This window comes from Lipotes vexillifer, unplaced genomic scaffold, assembly GCF_000442215.2.
Source record: "Lipotes vexillifer unplaced genomic scaffold, Lipotes_vexillifer_v1.1 scaffold189, whole genome shotgun sequence".
Lineage (NCBI taxonomy): Eukaryota > Metazoa > Chordata > Mammalia > Artiodactyla > Lipotidae > Lipotes > Lipotes vexillifer.
The window spans coordinates 226,960-239,612 of record NW_006785816.1 but is presented as its reverse complement, the minus strand read 5'-3'; the positions used below and the strand labels follow the sequence as shown (position 1 = coordinate 239,612).

The following is a 12,653-nucleotide window of genomic DNA, read 5'->3' as shown; positions in this document are numbered from 1 at the left end:
AATAAAATAAGCTACAATGATATATTGTACAACACAGGGAATATGGCCAATATTTTATAATAACTAAATGTAGTATAAGCTTTAAAAATTGTGAATCATTATATTACACACATGTAACATATTTTGTTCAACTATATTTCAATAAAAATATTTAAAAAGAAAAAATAAAGTCGTAGGATATTCTGTCACTTCCTAAGAGAAGAACTTCGTTTCGAACAAGACTTCCCCCTCTTAGCTGATGAGTGGACAGTCTCATTTCTTTCCTTAATTATTAAAGTCTCATGCAACACTGCTGAGAGTCATTCTTGGTCCCAGGAAAGGATTTATGGAGGATGCATAGTCAGGTTCTGCTGACTAAATGTCTGCCCCTAGGAGGACCCAGTCTATCTTCCCATGGCAGCTCTGGGAGCTGCTAGCCCACTGGATAGCCTGAATGCCCTCCACTCTGGCTTCCTCCAGCATCATGTAAGGACACTTCAGAAGGCAGTGTAGCACGGTGGTCAAAAACATAGACTTTGGCGTCAGACAACTCCAAGCTCCACGTCTTACAATCTGTAGAACCCTTGGCATGTACCTTAACATCTTTAAGCCTCCACCCTCTCATGTGTAAATGGAAATAAAAATGTATTTATTTTGTGGGATATTTTGAGCATTAACTGAGAAGACATGATTAAAGTACTCAGCACGGTGGTCGGAATACTGCAAGCATTCAGTAAGTATCAGCTATGATGATGATGATGAGTAGTCCATAGCACTGCGGGAGACACATGGGCTAAGAGTAGGGCACATTTGCTCCTCCTTCCCTCTGTTCAAGGTTGGGAGCAGCCAGGAGTAACAAAGTACCCAGAATGGCAAGTTTGCTAAACTAAGCAATTAGACTTCCAGGCTGGACTTAAAGTTGATGGGAGAACAACATAGTAGAGACTATGTATGCCAGCCTATGGCACAACTTGCACATTGAAGTGTTTCCCCAAAGGTGACCATTATCTCCTGTGTTATCAGTTTCTGTGTCTGTTTTCTAAACGCTGGATTGGCCAATGACTAGAATTTAAACAACTTTCTTTGCTGAGTAGAAATTCTACTACTTTGATTTCCTAGGGAATCAGCATAACCTTTAACCTTACCTCCCTTTGCCCTCCTTTCCACCTGATACTTCCTTCCAAGTATGTCAGATTTCAACCACCACCTTTTCTTAACAAACCTTAGAGACGTGATACTACCTGAAAAAGTGGTTTTTGCAATCGAATGCCTCTAGGTAGTTCACTACAATTGCACCACTCCAGCTAATTGATGCCTCTTTGTGGGTCTCATAAATGCTTCTTTGAGCTTTTTGCTTCCAGTTGGACCAGCTATGGCTTAATTTAACTTGTTCTGGTATTGCTTTTTTAATTTTGATTTGTTCTCATTTAATCCCAAAACAGCACAGCATAGAACTTTTTGACCTGAATTCCCCTCCGAACTTCCCATTTTGCCCAAGTTGACTGTGATAGTAAGTGGTGGGCATCTCTCCAGCTTTTGAAAAATTCATTCAGCCTCTTCTTTTCTTGTGCATCTCTTCTGCTTTGCCAGGTCAAGCTGGGAACTGCCTGACTTGAGGGAAGGGAGAGTAAAAGCCATCAGTGACTCAGATGGGGTGAGCTACCCTTGGTACGGGAACACCACAGAAACTGTGACCCTGGTTGGCCCCACCAACAAGATCTCCAGGTTCTCCGTCAGCATGAATGACAATTTCTACCCCAGTGTGACATGGGCAGTGCCAGTGAGTGACAGCAATGTGCCACTGCTCACGAGGATCAAGAGGGACCAAAGTTTCACTACCTGGCTGGTGGCCATGAACACCACCACGAAAGAGAAGATCATTCTGCAGACGATCAAGTGGAGGATGAGGGTGGACATTGAGGTGGACCCTCTTCAGCTCTTGGGGCAACGGGCCCGGCTGGTGGGCAGGACTCAGCAGGAGCAGCCCCGGATCCTGAGCCGGATGGAACCTATCCCCCCCAACGCACTAGTGAAACCCAATGCCAACGATGCCCAGGTCCTCATGTGGAGGCCCAAGCGGGGGCCACCTCTGGTTGTGATCCCTCCTAAGTAGAAGCAGACTGGCCTGACTGTGTGTGGAGCACACGCCACTGAGACACACAGTGAGGTTGCCAGGGGTGGCAGGAGCCAAACTGAGTTTCTGAGCCAAAGCAGACCTCGTGGTTTGCCAGCCTTTGCAGCCACTTGTGAAGAGTAGAGCTGCTCCTTGGGTGGTAGAACCATAATCCTTAGGAAAAATCCCTTCCTTTTAGGAATAAAGAAATCACTGATTTGACAGACTTGCTGTGATTACCATGCAAGTAGCCATATTTTGGAGCTGACCAGGATGATTCTTTGAACTATTGACCATTTCTTTCCTGTGAGATGCAGGGGATGGAAACAAAATTAAACAGTGCCTGTGGCAAATGCTGCTTCCCAACCAATTAGAAGTGGGAGTGAAAACATCCACACCAGGTGTTTGTAAGACATACAGTTCCACTGCCCAACTGGAGGGTGCTGGGGAAAGGGTTGGAAGGAAAGTCAGGTGGTGAAGAGAATGGGCAATGGAAGGAGGAGGGAATAATTTGTTATTGCAAAATAATACCTGTGCATGTCTTAGTTAATCATCAACACACTCACTGGAATGAAAGAAACGCTAAGAAAACTGGAGACATGATATTGGTTCTATTCTGAGGGAGAGCCTCCTAGGAACTGTCCAAGTTGCTGACCATAGTTCTAACTGATGGTGACTCTCAATGGTTCCATCTACCCACCTCTTTCCAAAAACTGCTTATTTAAAGTATCCTCAATCACAGTATTTGGATAGATAGTTCTGTATTCTGCAATAGCTGTGATATTTGGGGCCTTCACCATGTTTTTAGTGAAACCCGAATTGTGATTTTGTTTACAGCTGCTTATTCTGTTCCCATTACCAGCCCTAAATTTACAAAAAGATAACTGTTCATAAGCCATGAACCCATGTAGAGTTTCAAGAACGTTTCTACAAGTAAGAATAGTATTTTTACTGTTACACATTCACACATGCAAGCACACATGCCAGGATATATATAGCATAATTACTAGCAGATTTGCCAGCTGTACCTTCATGTGTGCTTGTAGGCTTTATGCATACCCAGTACATATACTTTGTACCTATATATGTTTATTTTAGCTCAACTTCACAGAAGCTCAACTCTAACTGCTTGAGCATTTGTGAGAAAGTGCTTCATAAGTCTTAACTTCAGACTCTTAATGAAAATCTGAGTTACTCACAGTAAGTAAACCTGTACTGCTGAGATCTTTAGTCAGGGCAATATAAACTTTTAAAAGTATCCAGTCTTTACCATATGGATCACCACAGAAAGAGCTTTTTTTTTTTTTTTTTGCTGTACGCGGGCCTCTCACTGTTGTGGCCTCTCCCGTTGCGGAGCACAGGCTCCGGACGCGCAGGCTCAGCGGCCATGGCTCACGGGCCCAGCCGCTCCGTGGCATATGGGATCTTCCCGGACCGGGGCACGAACCCGCGTCCCCTGCATCGGCAGGCGGACTCCCAAACACTGCGCCACCAGGGAAGCCCCACAGAAAGAGCTTTTAAATCACTACAAAAAGAGCTTTTCCTTTTATTCTCCATAGTGCTAATTTTGATTGATAGATAGATAGATGATAGATGATAGATAGATAGATAGATAGATAGATAGATAGATAGATAGATGATAGATCCTTGTTCAAACCCCCCCATGCAAAATAATTATAAAACTCTCATAATATCATCGTGGATTTTATGGGTGGATACTGCCAGCCTAATTTCAGAGATGAGAGAGTTACGATTCAACACAATTATTACAATCCCATGGTTGGCTCCAGTGACCTGTCTTTTATCAGTTTGAAAATGGAGAAGAAAAAACAGGAGGACTTGTTTATTACTTTTATTAAAAATGCAATTTAGTCTAATTTATTTCAGGTCACTTCAGGTCCCAGGAGATGGTGCTTATTCACATGAGAGGGTTAACAGATCCACTCCAAATTATGTAGTGTTAATCTCACACCCCAACCACCAGCTACTCTCTTATAGATCAGTTATTGATGGCAAGCTGAGCTATTTATAACACCACGTTAATGACACATCGGTGACTCACAGAAGACCTGGAGACATTCCATTTAGAAATAATTCAGCTATTACATTTGGATTCCTCTGTCACTTCCCATGTTATGCCTCCTTGTTTTATGGGAGAGGTAGTCCCAGAGAGCTCCATGGTTTAAATATAAAACTGCTTAATTTCCACTCTGATGTCAGAAACAGGACTCTCTCCCTGTGAATGAATTAGATGCTACCCTTATGGAATTCTGGAGTGTGGATACTTATCCTGGAATCCAATCCCTGTTGGCCCTACTTTAAGAAAACCTGATATTTAAAAATCTAAAATTGTAACAAACAGAAGGTTAATGAGGAACTTTTTTTTTTTTTTTTGCGCGATATGTGGGCCTCTCACTGTCGTGGCCTTTCCCGTTGCCGGCCGCGCAAGCCCAGCTGCCATGGCTCACGGGCCCAGCCGCTCCGCGGCATGTGGGATCCTCCCGCCGGGGCACGTTTAACATATGAAAAAGACATTATTTTAAATCACTAAAGAAAATTTTTTTTTTTTTTTTGCGCGATATGTGGGCCTCTCACTGTCGTGGCCTTTCCCGTTGCCGGACGCGCAAGCTCAGCGGCCATGGCTCACGGGCCCAGCCGCTCCGCGGCATGTGGGATCCTCCCGGACCGGGGCACGAACCCGTATCCCCTGCATCGGCAGGCGGATTCTCAACCACTACGCCACCAGGGAGGCCCAATGAGGAACTATTTTTTACATTGCAAAATACTACACAAGATTTCTGCCCATTAAAATAAGATACTACTTACACAGTTATGTTTATAGCATAACTTGTATTGTATTTATAAAGCAAGGTGCTACATATTTAGCTAGACTTGTTCCTATTGAAGAACTCACACTTTTCAGAGTTTTCAAAGAAATGACCTCCCACAAGTTTTTCTGGAAAATTATGTAACAACAAAAATGAGAAAAGTAGATGGGAAAGTGCTTATGAAAGTTAAAGGCACTATGCAAATATACATTATGATTATTGTCGGTGATAGTGTTGTGAACTCCATAGTTGGGCCTCTCAATTCTGAAATCAGCCTGGCAGAATGCTCTATTGCCCTGCAGCCTATTATTTTAAAGTTATAGTTGCTTTACAAGGAAATGATCCCTTTTCTTTCTGTCATCCTTAGATTATTACCTTTCAGCTAATCAGGATATTGCCAAATGAAACTCCCCAAGAAGAGAGAATTCACCTTGAAATCTCTGTTGGGGTCACCCCCATCCTCCCATGAGGGCTTTCTTCCCCTGACAGTCCCTGGGTCTGATGCCAGATACCATCAGCTTAAAGGGGCTCCTGTGGTGCTTTGATTAGGTTTTAGTTGGGTGATCTTAGTACTATATTTAGATTCTAAACACATATACACACAACAGTTGGCACAAGAGTTTTTAATTCCTGTGTGGAAAAGAGCATTTCATCAGGTCATAGATTCTTTAGTCACCTTTGAGATTTTTTTTATTCCGTGATCTCAAGGAAATTGAAGTCGAGCTATATTAGCTCATCTATTCAGGGTCACATCATTCAAGGGGTCATAATTAGCAGCAGAGCCAAGAGAAGACCCTAGGTCTCCCATATCTCATATCACAGCATGGTCACACTTACCTAAGACCCACAGTTCTCCCCTTGTCTCCAGCCAAAGCATTGTCACCAACCTTGAGCCATTCACCCTTTTAGCACAATAGACAATTGAATCCATCCTTTCAAGAACAGGGGGAAATCCCTGTCACAAGTATGTTCAAAAAAATGAATGTTCCTGGTTTCCTTTTACCTATGCAAGCTGTTCTGACATTGAACTCTTAATCTGGGCCCTTTGCAGCATCCTGCATTCCCAGTTCATTGCTTTGGTCAAGGTTGGAAGGGAAGGTTGGAGGCAAGTTCCTTCTCTGCCTCCCCTTCCATGGGCCTTTTTGAAACTCCCTCTTTCCTGGTGCTAGGAATATCTCACAGGTCAAAATCATGTTCTCAGCAGTAGTTCTGAGCAGTAAAATAAGAGAACTACAATTTATGGAGTATTTTACAAAAGGCTTCCACATGCATTTTGTCATCCCCAGACAGTCTTATGAGTGTAATATTGTTGTTGATATTGCTATTATTATCCCCTTTTTACAGACAATAAATTGAGATCCAAAGGAGTTAAGTGACTTATCCACAGGCACGCAAATAGAAAATGTCATGAGTTAGGATTCAAACTGAGCCACTTGGCTCCAAATCCCATGCTATTACACTATACTGTGGTGCCTCCCGCGTTGTTCCCTGCCTAGAGAGCACAAAAGAGAACGAAGGAAAGGAGAAAGCAAGTCACTTTCACCCACACAGTCATGTAGTCCCTACCAGTCTACTAAGTGGACATATTAAAATAAGAGAAGTAACACTGTTTTCTTCTGCAGAAAACTGTGTAATCCCCAGGGAGATTTGCCCAGAAGAAAGCCTGTCGGGGGCTGCAGTGTGGGAGCTGGCATCTCTTAACACAGTACTGGTAATTAGTGGAGTAGGAAATCTGCTCTCCTGGTCTGAGAATCCCTGAAACACCATGAGCACAAAAGGAGGAGGAAAGCGTGCATCCCACAGCTGAGGTCCCAGCTGAGCAAGGCCCTGCCACCCGCCATCCCTCAGTGCGTCAGGAGCAGCATGTGGGGCAGAGGTATTGGAAACAATGGCTTTCCAAGCTCCGGTTGGCACCTTGAACGTTCTTGCTAGAACCGAGGGCACAATTAAACATTGCCAGAGCCAGCTCCCGACTGAGTTGCAAAGAAAGATGTAAACACACACACACACACACAGACCTGCTACAGTCACACATGCTTCAAGCTGAAAAGAAAATTAATTAAAACCCCAATGAATGCCCGAACTCTATAATTAAGCCTAAAAGATCCTTAGATAGAAAGGGAGTGGAGTAAGCAAGCTCAGTGCCCAGAGATATTTTTACCCCAGAGTCTTATTGCCATTAATTTCTTCTGAGATCTTGAGTACATCTGGTTCCAGTTTCCCTGGTAGGACATCTGCCTATGGAAGGCCTTCAGAAGCGTTGCCAGCTCAGTGGCCAGAGGACAGCCAAGGTTGTTTGGCCATCATTAAACATTCTTATAGGAATGCTTCTAGGGAGACGGACTGCAGTTGCTCTCCTTGGTCAGCCATGCTCCCTCCCATGATGGATCCCATCACTAACTAACCTCAGTCCTCCTAATAATTCTTTTGAGGTCTGCAGTGCTTTACAGTTTACAAAGGGTTTCTACCTTCCTTTGTGTGGAGTAAAAAACATCTCTAATCAAGATAAAAAATCTTAGTATTGGTCTAATCTTTCTCTTCTTATTGTTATTAATAACAACAACTCCCATTTGATTAGTATGTTGCAGTTTGCATAGCACAGACACAAAAATTTTGTCATTTGATTCTCAACAATCTTATAAGGTCTGCTTTATATCCCCACTTTACTGACGAGGGATTTGAAAGTCAAGTGACCTATCCAAGGTCACACTAGTATCAGTGGTGCTCTTAAGATTTGAATTTCAGTCTTCTGGCACCACACTTTTACTCCATTCTCACAGAGCATTTTCTCCCTAGTTAAAGGCAGGCATCCTTCTCTGCCTGTCCAGCCACTGCTATTCCTCAGGCAGGGCTGACTGACTAGCAGAGGGAGTCTTTGCAGGGTCACCCTAATTGATCTCTGGATGCACTTTGTCCAGACAGAATAAGCTGTCCTGAAGAGTCTGGGTTCAGCTGTCTCAGGGTCTGTGCCCTCAGGTGATTTCTCTCCTCTTCCACCTTGGAAGAGTACTCTGAGAGAGGAGGCCAGAGCCCAAGACCTCAGCATGTCTTGAATTTTCTAAACTCAGCTGATGAACTAGACCTTTAGCAAATCACGTAATTCATCTCAGCCTCAGTTTTCTCCTTTGTTAACTGAGCCACTAATACCGCCCAGCCAACATCATAGTCAGGAAGACACAGCAGGATGATGTCTGGAAACACTCCAAAACGTCTAAAGTGCTGCCTGATGTAAGGTTTTGTCACTTCAGTAGAATCATGGGGCCCAGGGTTAGTTGCAGGTCCTCAAGTGCCATCGAATTGGAAGCCCAAGACCATCTCAGGGAAACCCACTGTCCCTGCCAAGGGAGACATGGCCTTGGGGGAAGGTGGGGTTCCATCACCTTGATGGAGAGAACTGGACCCTGGCAGTCAAGAAAAGAAAGGAGACCACTGCATAGCCCTGTAGAAAGCAGCTCTGGGCAGAATTTATAGCTGGAATTCCAAGAGTTCCTTTCCTTTTGCAAAGGAAAAAGGTTGATCAGATCTGGGCCGGACTTGAAATCCCAGCACAATTTGCCTAGTGTAAGTCTCCTGGAGAAGCCAGCCAGGGACAGCTGTGTTTTTCCTGTCACTGGCTCAGGAAAGAGATACAGAGGGAAAAATTATTAGCATTATATGTATATATAATTTTATGTGGTTCTCCACTGGCCTGTCTGTCCCTAGATGGTTTTTGATGCCCCAGATCTCGGCTGGGACGCCACAGCTTGTAGGTAACATTACACATTTGGTCACGTGGGTGCACATAAAAGGAGGAAATACTTTTCCCAACGCTGCCTCCACCCCTAAGCTGTCTCACCACCGTGGAGGCAGATTTGGCTGTGGCCCCTCTCTCTGCCGGCCTTGCCTGCTACAGCCCTATTCCACATGGCCCCATCTGGACCAGCCACATAGCCTGCTTCAGGGCTATTTCCCAAGGCTCCCTGCCACAAACCCCAATCTGTGCCTCACTGCCAGGTGGGCCCCACCACAGACTTCCTGGAGAGAAAGGTAATTTTGCCCAGCTGGAGAGTGGTCCTGAAGAGAGCCTACTATCTCTTCTCACCAAGGCAAATGTGAAAACAGGCCTTTGGGTAGCAGGCCACATGGTCTTGCAAAGGAGGCTCTTCTCTGCCTCGGGGCCCCTATTTGTCCTTCACTAACCCAGAAAACGTGGCCTGACCCTTAAAACAGCTGAATGCTGGGTCAGAAATGCCTGGGAGAAGGGAATATAGACATTCGAATTACAGCAGTGCGGGGAGAAGGCCAAGACACAGAGCGGCCGCAGCCCAGCTGCACTCAAACCTCCCTGGAGACCGTGAGGGGCTCTGAGAGTGGTGCACGTGAAGCACTTGAATGGAGAGATGGCTGAGTTTGGGGCTGATCTCAGGCTGGCTGAGACCCGGCATCACTAGCAGCAGGGAGGAGACAGGAAGGAGGACGGAATGCTTTGCTTCAGGCCAGACCCGGGACTAGCGTAAACCAACCCAGGTGCCTGGGCTGGAAAATCTAAGAAGGTGCTCACTCCTGTTTGCAAGCTCTGATTCTGTATCTGCTGAGAGGGAGCCCCCTTCAGTGTCTGCCGTCGGCACCTGGCTTGCCTCACCCCAGCCCCAGCCCCAGCCCTGCTTCGTGCCATCTTCTATGCACTGTTCTCTTCACAAGAAGAGCAGATATGGGAGGGTGTTGTGAGACCCCTCTGGACACTCACTCTTACAAGTATTTGCAGGGGGTGTCTACTATGTTCCAGGCTAAACAGAGTCAGCAGGTAGACAATGCTCACAGGAAACTTGGGAAGCCACTCATTTTCCCCTTTGGAGTCACACATCACAAAAGGAACCCCACAATCTTGGCAAATGCTCCCTTGGTCTGCCTGTCTGGCCCAAGAGCTCAGTGAGGATGGCTAAGGTGACAAGGCAGCACTCTGTCAAGCTCTTTGAGCTCTTCCAAAGAAACGCACTGGGGAAAACCAACAGCCACATCAGCACATACACGGCTCTGGTGATGAAGGGAACAGCTGGTTCTCTTTCCATCTGCTCTCATCCCATCATCCCCACCCTTCAAACCAATTAGAATATTCCACACAGATGTGATCCAATGAAACGTTAATTGGAAAAATAACAGGAAAGATAATACATGCACTTCAGGCTAAGAACTATTTCAATAAACTGGGCTTTGAAAGCAAGACAGCCAATTAGATTATTTCCCACTTCATTCCCTCATGTACCAGAAACTATAGAAAGCTATTACTTCTAATTAATTAGGAAAGAAAGAAGGACTCTGCGTATGCATATCAGATGAACAGGGACTGAGGCACTACCCCACTTACCTCTTCCTGCACAGTGCACATGCATGCATGCATACACACACACAAACACACACACACACACACACACATCAGGGACTAAAGACTCATCTACTATCTCACCTGGAGAATTTCATGGGTCTTCTGAAACAGCAAGAAAATACCTGCTCCTAGGAGCCACTCACAAAATCAAAAAAGAGAAATGCCTTCTTTGGGCATGTTTATCAGAAAGGAAATGTGGCATTTCTTATGAGAGAATAAGCAACTCTAAACTCACTTGGATTCCAAACTTTCTGCAGCCGAAACAGTCTTGTCTTTTCCTCTTCAGTAAAGAAGGAAGCATCTCCCAAGCCTATTTCAAATGCTCAGGAGGGTCTAGTGGACCAGGAAATCTGAGAGCCCTGAGGCCTGATTTTTGAATTGACTTTATTATGCAGGTCAACTGCACTTTTCCATCTGTGAAATGGGAAGAACACCTGTCCTCAGTGCCACAGTCACCCCTTTAAAGGTTTTAGGCTTGTGGGAGCACAATGACATAGAGCTCTGACCTTCTTGCGCCTTGCCTTGGGGAAAACTGATAGAACTCAACCATGCAGTTAAAATATTTTTTGTACAAAAATTACGCTAACCCAAAGGCATCCTTATTGTGTAATTAATATAATATGAATAACATGATAATGAATATAATAGTCATGTAAAGCAGTCATGATACGACTTCTGCACACAGGCAGTGTGGTCCATCGGCAACAGAGAGACTCCGAGGTTGTCTCAAAGCCTCTGCACACCTGTACCCACTTGGTACTCTACTCTCCCCCATCACCCACCATGTCTGTCACTCTGTGCCATGCGCAACATCAAGGGCTGGCACAGCCTAGCGCAATCAGTGCCTCTGACCAATCGCTCACTGCAGGAAGAGGAACTCGCATTCATTGACACTAGAGCATGGTAGCTATTCCAGAGCACAAGGTGTAGGGCGGGACAGTTTCTAGAATGGCTTCTAAGGCTACTAACTCCCCACTTGCATGTATAACGGGGTTGTCTGCAAACTTCAAACAATTGGAACAAGTTTAGTTGACCATCTCCATAAGAACTTGGAATTTGGCTTCTTTCTGAAACTGAAACCATGCATAACATTTGAAAATGCAACAGTGTTCATTTAGAATCATAAGAACTAGATATGCCATTATAGCGGTACATCCCCGTAAGCAAACCCAGCATGTCACTAATCCAACGAAACAAAGCATCCAAAAATGATCAGGGAAGAAACAGGAAGATGTCCAACGCTTGGATTTACCTCAGAGCAACTCCTTTCATACGTTCAAAAATACCCTTTTTATTTTAAAACTTCAGCTCACCACTTCTTCTTTAGGACCACCACTATTACATGAAGCAATATATACAAGTACCCCAAAAGATAGTGGCAAAATTTTTTCTTTTTTTAAACAAAAACTGATTGACAACTTCAAGTTGAATAATGCAGGCATATTCAAAAAGTTTTAGCACAGTCGAAATGTGTGCCCATGCACAGGTATACTGGGTGAGCCATGGGGTTCTGGTGAATCAGCGATTCTTGCAAATTACCTTGTGTCTTGGGATGCTGAGAACCAAGGCCATGGAGGGTCTGGAATTCCCACCCATTTCTATAGATCCTTGGGTGACTTGCTGATGGGTTACCCCTATAAACAATCTAGAATCCCTTAATATTATTTTAGTTTTTAAATCATTTTTTAAAGAACCACATAAATGCTATAGACCATCTTGACAGAGCAATGCATATGTAAATAAGTACCCATAATTTTGCATAAAAATCTCAGGGTCGTTGTCCCCTTGCAATCTATTTACGGAGCCCAGATTATGAACATCTGCTTTTAAGGAATGACATTCTTTGGTCACTGTCTTAATGCCCATTTTATTTACATGTCTCCATGTCCACATACAGGTCACCTAGTAGGACAAGGCACACCCAGGAGCAGAACCACATGGCAGAGACTAAAGAGGACGAAATGAGCGATGGCTGGTGGCTCCAGAAGCTGAAGCCCTGGACAGCTGATTTCCCATTAAAATGGGTGCCATCCTACCTGTCTCCTCGCCATCCTCCCATCCCCTCATCCCATGACCTGTACCCCTCCCACCCCACCACGTGCCATGCAGCAGTCTCCATGGGCTAGCTGGCTGGCTGGTTGGCTCCTGGGGAGCTGTGTTAAAGTGAGAGTTGTGCCTGCTGTATCTTTTCTTTCTTTCTTTCTTTTTTTTTTTTTTGCGGTACGCGGGCCTCTCACTGTTGCGGCCTCTCCCGTTGAGGAGCACAGGCTCCGGACGCGCAGGCTCAGCGGCCATGGCTCACGGGCCCAGCCGCTCCGCGGCATGTGGGATCTTCCCGGACCGGGGCACGAACCCGTGTCCTCTGCATCGG

The 12,653-nt window shown here is 45.0% G+C and overlaps 1 protein-coding gene across 1 annotated transcript in view; it reads left to right on the top strand.

Annotated features, from left to right (window-relative positions):
• Positions 1–2,314, top strand: part of FAM78B (family with sequence similarity 78 member B) — a 92,683-nt gene extending 90,369 nt beyond the window's left edge. The window contains exon 2 of the mRNA XM_007458086.1: positions 1,570–2,314. Coding sequence (XP_007458148.1) covers positions 1,570–2,092 — 523 coding nt within the window. The 3' untranslated portion in view covers positions 2,093–2,314. The remainder of the gene's footprint in view (positions 1–1,569) is intronic.
• The last annotated feature ends 10,339 nt before the right edge of the window (positions 2,315–12,653 follow it).